The 14,601-nt window shown below is 48.5% G+C and overlaps 1 protein-coding gene across 1 annotated transcript; it reads right to left on the bottom strand.

The window, feature by feature from the left end:
• Window positions 1–10,449: 10,449 nt before the first annotated feature.
• LOC109752596 (probable mediator of RNA polymerase II transcription subunit 26b) lies at window positions 10,450–13,764 on the bottom strand. The gene is made up of 9 exons (XM_020311495.4): window positions 12,697–13,764; window positions 12,517–12,585; window positions 12,336–12,418; window positions 12,137–12,198; window positions 11,878–11,999; window positions 11,742–11,787; window positions 11,350–11,642; window positions 11,129–11,270; window positions 10,450–10,892 (listed from the first exon to the last, which is right to left on the bottom strand). Exons 1-9 carry the CDS (start codon window positions 13,126–13,128, stop codon window positions 10,750–10,752), a joined length of 1,392 nt encoding a protein of 463 aa, XP_020167084.1. The 5' UTR covers window positions 13,129–13,764; the 3' UTR covers window positions 10,450–10,749.
• Between the last annotated feature and the right edge of the window lie 837 nt (window positions 13,765–14,601).

Genomic DNA, 14,601 nt, shown 5'->3' with positions numbered 1-14,601 from the left:
CATGAGTCAGAATCCTTCTGATCTCATTAATCTGATTCGCATACCTCGATCGCTCCATATCATTAGATTGCACCAGCTTCAACAATTCGGCGCAATCCGTTTCAACAACCAACGGCAAGCTGGACCAATGGAGAGCAAGCCGAAGCCCCTCGTCCATAGCTGCCATCTCCGCTTCTAGAGGACTCCCACAATTAAAGAGCACCCGCGTCGCGGCGAAGATGACTGCGCCTTCATGATCACGCAAAATCATCCCAGCCCCGGCTGTACCATCCTCCTTCAGAAAAGCACCGTCAACATTCAGTTTAGCATAGTTCACATCAGGGGCCTTCCATTGAGGTGTGGCTATTATTTCATGTGTTTTCTTTGACATGCTTCCCGAGTAATCGATCACCTGCTTGCCCTTTGTCAAGTCCACCTCGGGATGCTGTTGTATTGCAAGTAGGGAATTGATATAACTCGATAGGAACCGGCGCGAGGCCTCGATCGGGACTGGGGGTTTATGATGTGTGATCTCATTTCTTGCATACCAAATCCTCCACATGATCGTCAAGGAAGCAAGCTTCTGTACATCCGGCAGTTTATCAAGCAGACGTAATAACCAATCTGGCTCAGCGTCGCGCAGGTCGGCTGGGGTCGGTAGTGCCCAATGCTCTCTCATAGCCTCCCAAAGCGCCGCTGCATGAGGACATATGACAAGAGCATGGTGCACATCCTCCTTTGCCTGGCCACACAGCAAGCATGTTGAGTCCAGTTCAATGTGTCTGTGCGTCTTGGTAGCTTGTGTAGCTAGGGCCTCTTGGGCAGCTTGCCATGCAAAGATACGTACTTTGGCTGGTGCCCCGTTTTTCCATATCAGGTTCCACACCGAACGTCGTCCGTCCGGCTGGCCGCTTGAGGCGCCGTTGTCCTGCTTTGCCATCTGTTCCTGCAGACCAAGGTAGTAGGCGCTACGTACCGAAAAGCAGCCACGTTTGTCCGGGTGCCAAGCAAGGAAGTCGGAGTCTAATCTGCTTGAAGCCTTGATCTGAAGGATGAAATCAATGCCCGGCTGATAGAAATGCTGCCGGAGAAGATTTATATTCCACGAACCATCAAGGTTGAGCAGTTCAGAGACCCACTTTAGGCGACAACGACGCTTCAGGGTGATCGCCCGTTGAGACTGATCGCGAGGGAGCCAAGGATCTCGCCATATGCGGACCTGCGAGCCATTACCAATACGCCAAATAATACCTTTTTTTAATAGCTCCAGCCCATACTCCACTGCTTGCCATGTTGAGGAGGCATTACCGGTGAAGATGGTATCGACCAGGAACCCATTGGGGTAGTACTTTACCTTGAGCACTTGTGCACATAAGCTTTGGGGGTTCTCAATTAGCCTCCATGCCTGCTTGGCAAGCAACGCTTGATTAAAAAGCTTCATGTCCCGAAATCCGATGCCACCATGTGACTTGGGCCTGAGCATAATATCCCACGACACCCAATGAGTACGGCGTTGTCCCTGTGCCGCCCCCCACCAGAAGTTGCGTATCATTTTTGTTAAATCCTCGCATAAGCCGTCAGGGAGCTTAAAGACGCCCATTAGAAAAGTCGGAAGCGCTTGGGCGACTGCCTTAATTAGCACTTCTTTCCCTCCCTGAGAGCCCTCCCCCCATTGCACAATTCTCTTCACCATTTTCTCTTGTATGCTTTGGAATTTACCCCGAGTCATTCTCCCCTCCGGCGTAACCATGCCTTGACGTGTCAAGATCTTAGTGTACCTTATTACACGTACTAACAGAACACAGACGAACATACGTAGCACTGATAAGCTTCCATCAGTTCGTTGCATGACGGATGAACAGACCGCGCGTGTGTGTGTAGTAGAAAGGATAAGAGCTTTGCTTTTGATCCGTTTGTTCATGGTGTCGACACGCCCGACCGAAACCCGGGTTCCGGGTTTCTCACACGTGTAAAGCGCCCAAGGAGGCATATGCGTTTGGCACAATTCGTTGGAGCGATGGCGGATCAACTAACTCGGGTGGACCACGATGCCACTCGCCCCCCTCCATCCACAGCCGTACAAACAAGAAGGATGCGTCAACACATCAAACATATTCACCCGTCTTTTTCCCTAGCAGCGCCGTGCATCTCAGATACCATCGTTAACTGATGAATTTAGCACTATTGAAGCGTTTTTCTCTCGAAGGCGAATCTGAAGGCGATCTAGGGTTTTGACCGCCGCCGCCGCCACTGGCGGCGGCTGCCTATCATGTGTCTGCCCGACGGGAATCATGGGTCTCTCTTGGGAAGCTAGCTTAATGCCATGACCAGAGGAGGAGAAGAGATGAGTCAGGTGGGCTGTTGTTAGCCGTGGTCTGGTTTCTCTCGGCTGTTTTGAAGGACTAGGCGAAGAGTAAAGTTTGACATCCCAACATGTTCTAGCATAGCTGGTTTTTCTGTCCCGGCACAGCTCGTTGCTTTGCAAGGTGGTGTGATCGGTTTCTGTTCTTCCGTATATGTCTGTATACGGTAGGTTTTCTGGATTTAGTTTGTCTGCGCAGTCGACGGAAGTGATGTTCGAGGAGGAACGCCTCACGCAATGAAGCTTATAAGCTGGAACTGTCGGGGACTCCTGGGGACCCCGACGGTTCGTTCGCTTCTGGACATCCAGAGGCGGCATAACCCGGATGCGTTTTTTCTGTCCGAGACGCATTTAGATGAAGATAGGGCAGAAGATTTGATGAGAAGGATGGGCATGGACTACAAAATCGTTGCGCCATGTCTCGATGGTAGAAAAGGTGGATTGCTTCTAGTCTGGAAGAAGGAGGTGAGGATCTACTCCGGACTACTACCTTTAGTGTCATCGATGTGACGGTTGAAGAACAGGATGGAAGAGAGTGGAGACTCTCATGCATATACGGGGAACCCAGCTGGGATAATAAGGACCATACGTACCGCCTACTACGGGACTTGCATGCTCAGTCTAGCCTCCCATGGGTTGCCATTGGTGACTTCAATGAGATTTTGCTCTCTTCAGAGAAGGAGGGTGGAGCGTCGCGGCAACAGGCGAGACTCCAAGCCTTCTAAGATGCGTTGTCTGATTATTCCTTGGAGGACATAGGATACCATGGCGATAAATTCACATGGTTCCGAGGTGGTCTGAGGGAACGTTTGGATCGGGCCGTCTCTAATGCCGAATGGATGGAAATGCACCCCTTGTGTGGACTGTGCAAACTTGATATGGGGAAATCGGATCATAGACCGATATGTCTGGACACTGACTACTTGGCCGGCGTGGCAACCCCAAGGAAGCAGGCAAGACGTGTGTTTGAGGCCCGTTGGTTATCTGAGGAAACAGTGGAAGAAGTAGTTAAAACAGCATGGTAAAAAGCGGTCACTCAGGGGTTGTGCCCTTGGCCAGCTCAAAGCTTGCGGCAGTTCATAGAGACTTACATGCTTGGGATCGCAAAGTGTTGAAAGGGCCACGTGCTCGCCTGCGAATGGCACAGAAGGAGCTAGAAAATCTAATGCGCTCATCGTTTACGGCCGAGACAAGTCTAAAACAGAAGGACCTTATGGTGTTGATCGAGAACCTGCTCGAGCAAGAAGAAATATATTGGGCACAACGTGGGCGAGTGAACTGGTTGCGCCGAGGAGATCGCAACACAAAGTTTTTTAATCAATCTGCTTCAGCTCGTAGGCGGCGTAATCTGATCAAAAAACTGAAAAATAATAATGATGCTTGGATTGAGGGTAATGATAACCTCAAGCCCCTTATTTTTTATTACTTCCAGAACCTTTTTAACTCGGATGCAGGTGTGATCGATGAAGGACTAGTGCATTATGTTAAGCAGGTTGTAACTGAGGATATGAATAGGATACTAATGGTTTCACGAAGGAGGATGTTAAAAAAGCTCTCTTCCAAATAGGAGATATGAAGGCTCCTGGACCGGACGGATTACATGCTGTTTTCTTTAAACGGTTCTGGCATATTATAGGCGATGAGCTGACAAAAGAAGTCCTTGATGCGATCATTCACAAAAAAATTCCTGAAGGGTGGAATTCTACAAATGTTGTGCTCATCCCAAAGGTGGACAGCCCGGAGGTACTAACTCAGTTTAGACCCATTAGCTTATGTAATGTGGTCTACAAAATTATTTCTAAGATGCTAGCAAACAGACTCAAGATGATCTTGCCTGAGGTAATCTCCCCAAATCAGTCGGCATTCGTTCCAGGTAGATTAATTACAGATAATGTGCTAGTGGCTTATGAGTGTTTTCATGCAATAAAAAAGAAGACACATGGATCAAATGGTGTTTGTGCAGTCAAGCTGGATATGCTCAAAGCGTATGATCGAGTTGAATGGGGCTTCTTACAGAGAATGATGTTGAAACTGGGCTTTAATCCGAGTTGGGTGGATATGATTATGGAGTGCGTCTCGTCTGTAAGCTACAGGATCAGGTTTAATGACACAGAGACGGATGAGTTTATGCCCACGAGGGGGCTTAGGCAGGGGGATCCTTTATCCCCTTACCTATTTCTGTTATGCTCTGAGGGTTTATCCAGTTTACTGGCCCATGAAGGAAGCATTGGAGGAACTGAAGGTTTAAGGGTTTGCAGAAATGCGCCCTCAATCTCACACCTTCTTTTCGCTGATGACTCACTTATTTTAAAGAAAGCAACAGATCAAAACGCAAATACCTTGAAGAGGATTTTGGATACTTATTGTGCAAGCTCAGGGCAGCGGGTTAGTAATGCAAAATCCAGTAATTTTTTTAGCCCTAATACTGGAGTGTTGGTCAGGGAAGGTGTTTGTGGCATCCTGGATATCCTAACGGAAGCACTGACTGACAAGTACTTGGGTCTCCCTACTATGGTAGGAGTGGACAGAAGCGATTGCTTCCAACACCTTGTTGATAGAGTTTGCCAAAGGTTGAGGATGGAAGGAAAAGATACTATCAGTACAAGGCAAAGAAATTTTGGTGAAATCGGTGGCACAAGCAATCCCTTCTTATGCTATGTCGGTCTTCAAATTACCCAAGGGGGTTTGCAAGTCAATAACAGATGAAATCCCAGGTTTTTGGTGGGGAGATGGAGAGGAGAAAAAGAAAATGCACCGGTTTGCATGATGGAAATTATGTGTCCCAAAGAAGAAGGGTGGCATGGGGTTTAGGGACCTTCACAGCTTTAATCTTGCTATGTTAGCAAAGCAGTGTTGGCGACTTCTCCAAAATCCTGATTCTTTATGTGCACGTGTTCTGAGTGCCAAGTATTATCCAAATGGTGATATTCTGAAGGCAGGGCCTAAAAAGGGTTCATCATTCACTTGGCAAAGCATTGTTGCAGGTATACAGACTTTCAAGCGAGGGTGTATTTGGCGGATAGGGTCTGGCTCACATATTAACATATGGGATGATCCCTGGATTCCTTCTAGTGAGTCAAGAAGGATCATCACACCTAAGGGAGGAACCATTCTGTCTAAGGTTGAAGAACTTATACATCCACATACGGGTCGGTGGGATGTGGAGCTCCTTCGGGACAATTTTTTACCCGTGGATGTTGCAAGAATCTTACAAATTCCTTTGCATCTTGAAGTTGTAGAAGATTTTGTTGCTTGGCACTTTACAAGGTCTGGCACCTTTTCGGTGCGATCTGCTTATCACGTAGAGTTCAACCACCAGTTCGGCCGTCAGTTTGGTCGATGGGATACTCCAGGTGGTTCTCGAATTAACTTAGTGTGGAAACAACTTTGGCAGCTCTGCGTCGCCGGGAAAATCAAGCACTTTGGTTGGAAGGTTCTAAAGGGGGTGTTGCCATGTTTCTGTGTTCTAACTGGAAGACACATTCCTATAATCCCCCAATGTCCCTTCTGTAAAATTGGTTTCGAAGATATACAACACTGCATCTTCACATGCTCAAGGGCCACAGAAGTGTGGAATGAACTTCAGCTGGCAGATACAGTACAGAAGGCAGTGGTACAAGATCGCTCGGGGTCCATTACTCTGGAGATCCTCCTACAATCTGATTTTGTGATACATGAAATACCGGCAGCAGAACTCATACTTGTGGCAATGTGGTACATTTCGTGGCAGTGGAGACAAGCGGTGAAGGGGTAAACCATACAGACTTTTGATAGAACGGCCCTATCGATTAAGGTACTGGCTACAAATTTTGTTCGAGCAAACTCACCAAACCAGCCAACCCGAAAGTTAGACCAGATATGGAGGAAACCTGACTCGGGTATAGTGAAAATCAACGTGGATGCATCGTTCCATGCTGATACAATGGCCAGAGCCTATGGAGCCGTGGCGAGAGATGAACATGGGACCTTCATCGCAGCGGCGAGCTGGATTCTGTCTCATGTCGTTTCGGCAGATTCCGCAGAAATATATGCAATCAGGTTTGGACTTATTCTTGCTGCTAACGTTGGATGCACCAAAATTGTTATTGAATCAGATAGCCTGAATGCTCTTGAGGCGGCTTCAAACCCAGAGGCATACATGGGCGGTGATGCTGCAGTTATAATCGAAGCAACAATCTTGGCTATGGAGTTTTCATCTGTTAGTTTCGTCCATTGCCGTAGGGAAGCCAACCTAGTAGCTGATAGCTTAGCAAAACATTGCTTTAGTACTAGAGTTTCAGAAGTTTGGGACTCCTTTTCCCCTGACTTTATTCTTTCAAAAATTATAAACGATTTGGCCATCATTTGAGGAATAAAAGTTATTGATGATTCAAAAAAAACTGATGAATTTAGCAGTCGCAAAATGAGTAATCTCAAGATCAACTTGGCCAGTCACGTGCGGCTCGCAGACTGATCGTCCTCTCATGCTAAGCCGACAAAAAAGAGAGGGACACGGTTGTCAGAGGTGTCGCCGGCGGGAGGCGCGCGACAGGATCACCGGCCGCCTCCGCGGGGAGTGAGTACGTGTCCGTGTCTGTGTCCCCGTCAGGCCCAAGAAGCAGAACACCTCGCCGTCGCGGTCGCCGACGTGTCCCCTTCAGGCCCGCCTCTGCCGACGTCCCTGCCCCCGTTCCGCTCAGCAGCGGCTCGGCGACAATCTATACGACCCGCGCTGCTGCCGTATATTAATCCCGGCTGATCTCGACGCGAAACCGCCGATCCGAACAAACGACACGGTTTTGCTTCACAGCACAATTTGGAAACAATTTCATAATGGGATTGGATCTCTGATGAGTAAACTATGAGATCAATGGGGTAGATCGGGCTGCATTGGATTGCGATGTGTGCAATGATTATTCGGTTGGAGGAGCATAGCTAGCTCTGGATGGACCGCACGGGCACGGTTGTCTTGTCATTGGTGCTGCTTGGACCTCAAAAAATATTGTGGAATGTGGACCTTTTTAATAGAAAATATAGGGGGTGTATTCTACTTGCAAACTGAAATGAATTACGGAGGTTGCTTCCAGCTTAACCCTAGTGGTGTAGAGTACTATTTTAGTGTTGAACCTGGTCAGCTTGAGATAGAGAAGGTGAATTTAGGTGCTATTTTAATCCATATTAATTGTCGTTGATTAAGTGTAAAATTGTACAAAATCGGCGACAATTAATATGGATCGAAGGGAGTACAAGTTATGACTTTCTTTAGCGTGTTCCAATCAGTGACCACATGATTGAAATTGTGATTGTGTAGTCCGTGTGCCACTCAAAACCCAATGAGTGACCACATGATTGAAATTTTGGCACTCAAAAGTTATGGCGGTAATATTATACAGTCTTAGCACGATGAAAAGTCAATTTTCAAGTTTATAAAAATATATCCTGCTTTCCAATATTATTATTACAAAACACTAGAATAATATTACCGACATGTCAGTAATAGTAATGGTAGACGTTTTCAGATGGACCGCAATCCCGTGGCTTGGGAAAATAATGTACAATGTGGGCCTTTATTAATAGCAAATTATACTTTCTACTTGTGGATTACATTGAATTGTGGAGGTTGCTTTCTAAAAAAAAAATTGGAGGTTCCTTCAAGCTTGACAACTCCGGCGCTATTTTATTGTACAACCTTTCGATGGGTTTCTCACTTGCTTGCCATATACGGAACATAAATTCGGCAACTCACAAAATCTTGATTGTGTAGTGCTTGTGTTATTCAAAAGGGGAACCCCTCTTTAGGCGGCGCAAGTGCATTCTTAAGATCATTAACTATGTTTTTCCTCCCGACAATTTAAAACTAGAATAATACCGTCACCGCAGCACTAGCAGTAGACGTTTTCGAAAGTGCACGGCGAGACGGTGTACGCGACGGAACGCATCCGTGCCCACCGTCAATGTTTCGACGGACCGCGACTCATCTTCCTTTTCCTTGTTACTTGTATGGTTTTCGGCCCAGTTTTCCTTATAAACGTGTCAATTTGTTAAGGTTTTCGATCTGGTTTTTCTTGTAAACTAGACCACTCCTCTGGCATATTGGCAACTTTGCGTAATATACTCAGGTGCCCCCCCCCCCCCCCCCCCTTCTAAAAAAAGTAAATTTTGGTACTCCCTCCTATCAATATTAATTGCCCTGATTTAGTATAATACTAAATCAGATTTATTTGTCGTTGATTTAGTATATTCTACTAAATCAGCGGCAATTAATATTAATCGGAGGGAGTACCAAAATTTACTAAAATTATACGACTAATTACTAATATGGATCGGAGTGAGTGCAAGATATGACTTTCTCTAGCATGTTTCAATCAGTGACCACATGATTGAAAATACGAGTGTGTAGTCCGCGTGCCATTCAAAACAGAATACTACCGTCTTTTTACACGATGAAAAGTCTATTTTCAAGTTCATAAAAATATATCCTGCTCTCCCAATATCATTACCAAACACTGAAATAATATTACCGCCATCTCAGTAATAATAATGGTAGACGTTTTCGGATGGACCGCAACACTGTGGCCTGAGAAAATAATGCACAATGTGGACCTTTATCAATCGCAAAGTATACTTTCTACTTGCGGATTATATTGAAAACTGTGGAGGTTGCTTCAAGCTTGACAACTCCGACGCTATTTTATTGTACAACCTGATGGATGGGTTTCTCAACAACTTGCAATACACGAAACATAAATTTGGTGACTCGCAAATCTTGATTGCGTAGTGCTCGTGTTATTCAAAAGGGGTACCCGTGTTTAGGCGGCGCAAGTGCGTTCTTAAGATCACTAATAAATTGTGTTTTTTCTCCCGACAATCCAAGACTAGAATAATACTGTACGTGCCTGTTAGTATACCAGCATCAGTAGTGTAGATGTTTTCGAAAGGGTACGCGACGAAACACACCCGCGGCCACTGTCAAGAGCAAGCTGTCCTCGTGAAAAAAAAGAGCAAGGTGCATCCTGCATAACAGAGCGCCGTCACGCACCGGAGATTTGACTAGTGATTTTTATACAGCATGGACGGCTGCAAAGTTTCCACCTTTTTGACAATATAAGAAAGGAAAAAAAACACGGGCGAGACTAAAAGAAAAAAAAAGACAGAAAGAAGAATCTCAGGTCATGTGTGTGGTGGTTCAGCTAGTTCCACAGAGTGTTCGGCCGCAGAGGATCCGGCTGAGCGCGCCGCAAGTGCGTACTAGTCCCGACTTGGGAGGGGCCAATGCTTTCCTTTCCCTCCATATTTAAACGGCCCATTGGCGGGGCACCCGACGTGGCACGGGACGACCGGGCGGCGGTCACGCTGGGAAGCAGGGGCCACGCAGCCGCCGATCCTCCGGGCCCCATGAGTCAGTGGCACGTCTGCTGCCACTCGCAGGTCATTCTCGTTCATGCGGGAGGCGCCACGGCTCCGGGCTGAAGGCCAGAGCACGAACCATTCATGGGCAGTGAATGATCGTCGACCCTGTTTGTGCGCTTGTGCTTGGCTGTTGTTTTTTTTTTAATCAAAAATATAACAAGGAACGGCCTCCAAAATTCAAAGCGGCGGCCCCGTGGTTTAGGGTGTTCACACAAAGCTGGCCTGGCTTGGCAACTGACCGATTCCGTTCAACACTTGTAGGTCACTCATCTCATTCTGGACCAAACATGGCTGCATGGAATGATCCTTTTGCCCATTTGAAAAAGGGCACCTACTATGTTGGTCAAGAATGCCGGTGGGTGGGTGTCCTACCAAATGGGACAAACCTTGAAACAATTTGCTCATCAAGTCATCATTTCAAACATAAAAATTGGAATAAATCTGTCAAAATGGCGGTTTTGGAAGTAAATTGCGTTGTTAAAATCCCTGCTAGCCATGCACATTTCACATTTTAGTCGTAGAAGAAACTTTGTGGTGGCAGTCTTGCCAAGAGTGAAACCACTCAGCTCCAGTAGGGACAAGCCACTCTGAATTCAGCGAAAAGACGCACATACTAGTACCGCACCCCAAAAGGCCTCTCAGCCTGAAAGGCGAAGCAGGGCCACCGCAACTGCGACAAGGCAGGCAGAGGACACGATCATGCCATCCGGCAACTCTGATGAACCGTTTGCGTTCCGTCCGAGGAAGCAAAAAACACCATCAGTTAGTACCACAACAGACTCGTCTCATCTTTACAGGTTTTGACGGACACTATAATGGTGAGCCAGCCATCATCATCAAGGGCAAAAAAAAGTCAGACACGACACAGTTTCGCAAGGACGGCAGGGAAGCCTTATTGCTGATGTTATGTACCGGGCTGGGCTGGGCTCGACTAAACAACTTATGCCGCCCGCCGACCGAGGGCGGAAATGAAACCAAGGTATTTTTTTTTCTAATGGTGGATGAATGGAATTGGCAGCTCATTTCGACGGCCAATTCCGGTTGTTGTTGGTGTTGCTGCTGTTGCTGTTGTTCCTCGGCTTGGCATTTGGCTGCCAAGCCCGGTTCCCTTGCTTCCGGATGTCTTGCGGATCCACCATCTGTACAGTCCTCTGCTTCTTTGCTGCAATGACAATCAAAAGTTTGACATCATTACTCAAATCACATATAGAGCAGAAGCAGTGAAGTTCACTGTTATATTCTTTGGCAAAATTAATACTATTTACTTAACTGTGGTATATTATAGTCTAAGCTAAGAGGCAACCAGACCACTTCAAGCCATGATTTACAGCCAGGAATGAAGTGATGTGGCCACAGGTAATAACAGGAAAGCCCAAAATTTCATGGTCAAACACATACCGTTATCGAATTCTTGGTACCCTTCCTGAAGCTTTCGCTTTGTCATCTCTAGCTTGGAGTTAGTTGCCAGTTCCAACTTTGCATTCTTTGCGAGATCTAGCTTCGCTCGAAGCGAGTTCGCATCAGGATTGCCCGCCGGTTTCTGCAGGGCGGACACATAATTTAGGATTAGTACAAGTAAGACAGGCACAAAGATTTTGTTCAAAGTGCAATATGCTCACATCAGATGGCACCGGTTGCGGTCTGCCTTGGGCGGGCGAGGCACCTTGCTGCTGCTTAGGCCTCACTTGAGGTCTCCCACGACCCGACTCAGCACTTGAGGGCTTCGTCAGCATGGCCGCAATGAATTGCTCTCTCGTTTGCCCATTGGCCAGTTCTTGCGGCCGGGATTGCCTTGCTGCAGATTGTTCTTGCCTCCAGCTCTGGTCAGGGTCATACTGCTGGGCCACTGGCTGCGGCGGCCTTCTAATTGGTTCTTGGCTTCCCGGATGCCGCTGTACACTGTTCCTTGTATCTAGTGATAATAATTCACAAAACAATCAACATGTCAAACGCTAGTCCCTGGCAAAGAACAATCACAGAATGGATCAAAGAGGGTTAAGATGTCGCTCACTTCCAGCATCATCCATTCCATCAAACATCCTAGAGCCCTGGTTGTCCTGAGAGAAATTCCAGATGGAATTGTGTCAGATCATACTATGGACCCCATAAAACTGCAGAGCCGTTAATTTCTAGGTAAATTCAATTACCTCTGAGAGCCGGATGGAAGTACTCGGTGTGGCGAAGAGTGCCCCCTCGTCCACGGAAGGTGATGACATTCCTCGGTCTTCCTGCTCCAGACTGGACGGATGCATGGACTGAGGGGTGTGATCTGCGAATTGTTTGCAGAAGAGAACAATTAATCAGCTAATGAAGTAGCACATAATTAGCTTATAGTACAAGCCTACAAGGCAAGCATTACTTAAGTAAAAACTTGAAATATGATGAACTATTTTGATCGCTACTTACCAACAATGGCGTCTCCGCTGCCTCCATTGCTCATCCACTCGTCAACTATACTCTTCCAACCCCTGCGATTCACACGAAACATGCCAAGGAATGTTACTACAATAAAAATGGGTATCGATAGCTAAAGGAAATACATAAGTAATGTAGAAAATAATTTTCTAGAAATGGTTTGGACGAAGAAAAACATGGAGATGCATACCCGATGAGCAACCGTACGAGGTGCCGAATCTGCTTGGAGTTGTGCTTCCGGAGGGTGCCCACGGTCTTCCCAATCGCAGTGACCTATGAGGACGAATCCGCGTGAGCACCAGCCAATACAAAGAACGAAATAAGCATGGCAAATCGATCAACGGAGCTCCTGTGGATGTCGTGTCTCTCACCTTCAAGGTGTGCACCGTGAACTCCAGCTGCTGCAGCCGCCGGAGCAGATCGAGCAACGCCGCCTCCGACTGAAACAGCACGGCAGAACAGATTCAGCACGGGCGGTTACGACTTACCAGCCAACAACCAGCGGCACGGACGGCGGCAGCGGCGTGGAGAACAAGGGGGATGAGCGTGACCTTTTCCTGGTAGTTGACGAGGACGGCCTTGATTTTCTCGGCCTCGGCGGCGACGGAGTCGTCGTCGTGGCGGGGCGCTCCGTCGTCGGTAATGGCCTCGGCGCGGTCGGAGCTGCAGAGGCTGGGGACGCTGGCGGCGCCCTCGGGGAGGAGCTGCTGCTGCTGCTGCTCCTGCGCCTGCGGCTCAGCGGCGGGCGCCCCCGCCGGGGGACGCGCCGCTGCCGCCGCGGCCCCCGCCGCCGTGGTCGGCGCGCCGGAGGACACGAGGAGGAGCGCCGTGTAGAGGCGCTCGGCTATGGCGTCGCGCCTGGCGCGGAGGGCGGCGGGCTGCTCGGACGCGGCGACGTCGATGGCCCCCTCGATGGCGTTGAGGATGTCCTCGCCGCCTCCCCGGAAGAAGTTGACCCAGTAGTCCCTGGGATGCGGCGCCATCGCCGCCCGCCGATCGATCGGGCTCCGACCCACCAGCCCCCAATCAAAACCCACTCCTTCCTCCCCGTGCGGCGGCGACGGACGGAGATTGGTTATTTCAAGTTTTAGTTCCGATTCAGTTCTTCCGTTACCGGCCAAGATGGATGGATAGATAGAAGACGAACACGAAAAAAGGTAAAAATGAAAAAAGTGTCTACTGCGGATTGGCACACCCAGACGCAAGAACTCGCCAGGGGGTTGGCATTACCATCCACCAATCTCACGGCCGGCGCACGCAAGAACGAGGACGGGACCGGTGAGGGCGGACGGACGGGAGGAAGAACGGAAGGGAGAGAAAAAAAAATGGGTTTTTGCCCCGGGTCTGCTTTCCTTCCTCCTCGGTGCGTGGCTAATTCCGATCTTTGTCCTGTCTACTGCGGATTCCCCGTCGCCCCCACGAGCGAGGGAGGGTCTGCGCTCCCGCGAGTGGGGGTGGGAGATGGAGGGGGGAGAGGGAGGGGGGCGGAGAGAGTGCGCGGCGCTTGTGGTGGTGATGGCTGCTCAGCGATTTCCTCCAGGTCCGGGGGATGGATGCGATGCGATGCGATTGCGAACGCGGCGCCGCAATCCAGTCCAGCCCCCCCGGCGCGTGGCCGTACCGCGAGGGAGGGAGGGAGGGAGGGGGGGAGAGGGGTAGGGGGGCCGTGTGCGTGAGCGTAGCGTTGTGTTTCGGCAAGGCTCAGCCCTAGCTGGTGGGTGCGGCGCTACGACAGGTTTCTCGAAACCGCTAGGGCCACGCAACGCATGTGGAAAGGAAAGGAAATGGCATGAACCGTGGCTTGATTGAGCATTTGTGTTTCTCTTCTCTCCTTTCTTTTTCACCTTCTTTCTTTGTGTGTGCGGTGCAAACTTGCATTCAAGCGCATGGATCCATTCGATTTGTTATTTCCGAAATTTCTGTCTTGTGACCCAAGCATATGTGTATTTGCTTAAATGAAATATGTTTAGATTGTTTAATGCACAAGACTGCCGCTTGTTGAAGTCTCGTGTTGATGAACTGGCTAGCTCGCTAGTTGTCATCCACCGTGTGATTTGAGAAATCTATGTCTTGGTTTGACGGGATATGCTTGATCAGTTGTTTAAAAGATGTGTGATATATGTTTCTATGGGTAGATTCACGTTGCTGATTTTTCCTCTTCGGTGATTACTTCAGCTTTGCTTAAAACATGGTTGTGTCCCTTCCACAACATACCTCGGTCTTCTAACACTGCACGAGATGCCCGCCTCCGTTTTCAAGCCGTTGATGGACAACTTTCACATATATCTATGGGGATGGACATGGACGGCTCTCCTTCTCCCGGGGCTGGGGAAAGGGAGAGAGGTGAGCCTTCATAAAGGGAAACGTTACTTCTTCTAGTCCAATGACGATGCTAGCTTCTGGGTCTAAATGCCTTGCAACGTAGGATAAAGTCTACACGCCAAAGCTTGCATGTG

The sequence above is a fragment of the Aegilops tauschii genome, chromosome 2 (genome assembly GCF_002575655.3).
Source record: "Aegilops tauschii subsp. strangulata cultivar AL8/78 chromosome 2, Aet v6.0, whole genome shotgun sequence".
Taxonomy (NCBI): domain Eukaryota; kingdom Viridiplantae; phylum Streptophyta; class Magnoliopsida; order Poales; family Poaceae; genus Aegilops; species Aegilops tauschii.
The sequence above is the reverse complement of the archived record's forward strand: the minus strand, read 5'-3'. Positions and strand labels throughout refer to the sequence as shown.

What these genes read in the sequence shown, in the direction of transcription:
- LOC109752596 (XM_020311495.4), bottom strand. Translation starts at nt 13,128, where the DNA reads ATGGCGCCGCATCCCAGGGACTACTGGGTCAACTTCTTCCGGGGAGGC. An exon ending in CTCGTACGGTTGCTCATCGG is followed by an intron (nt 12,199 to 12,335) that starts GTATGCATCTCC and finishes TGTGAATCGCAG; the next exon opens with GGGTTGGAAGAGTATAGTTG. An exon ending in GTACCAAGAATTCGATAACG is followed by an intron (nt 10,893 to 11,128) that starts GTATGTGTTTGA and finishes TTGTCATTGCAG; the next exon opens with CAAAGAAGCAGAGGACTGTA.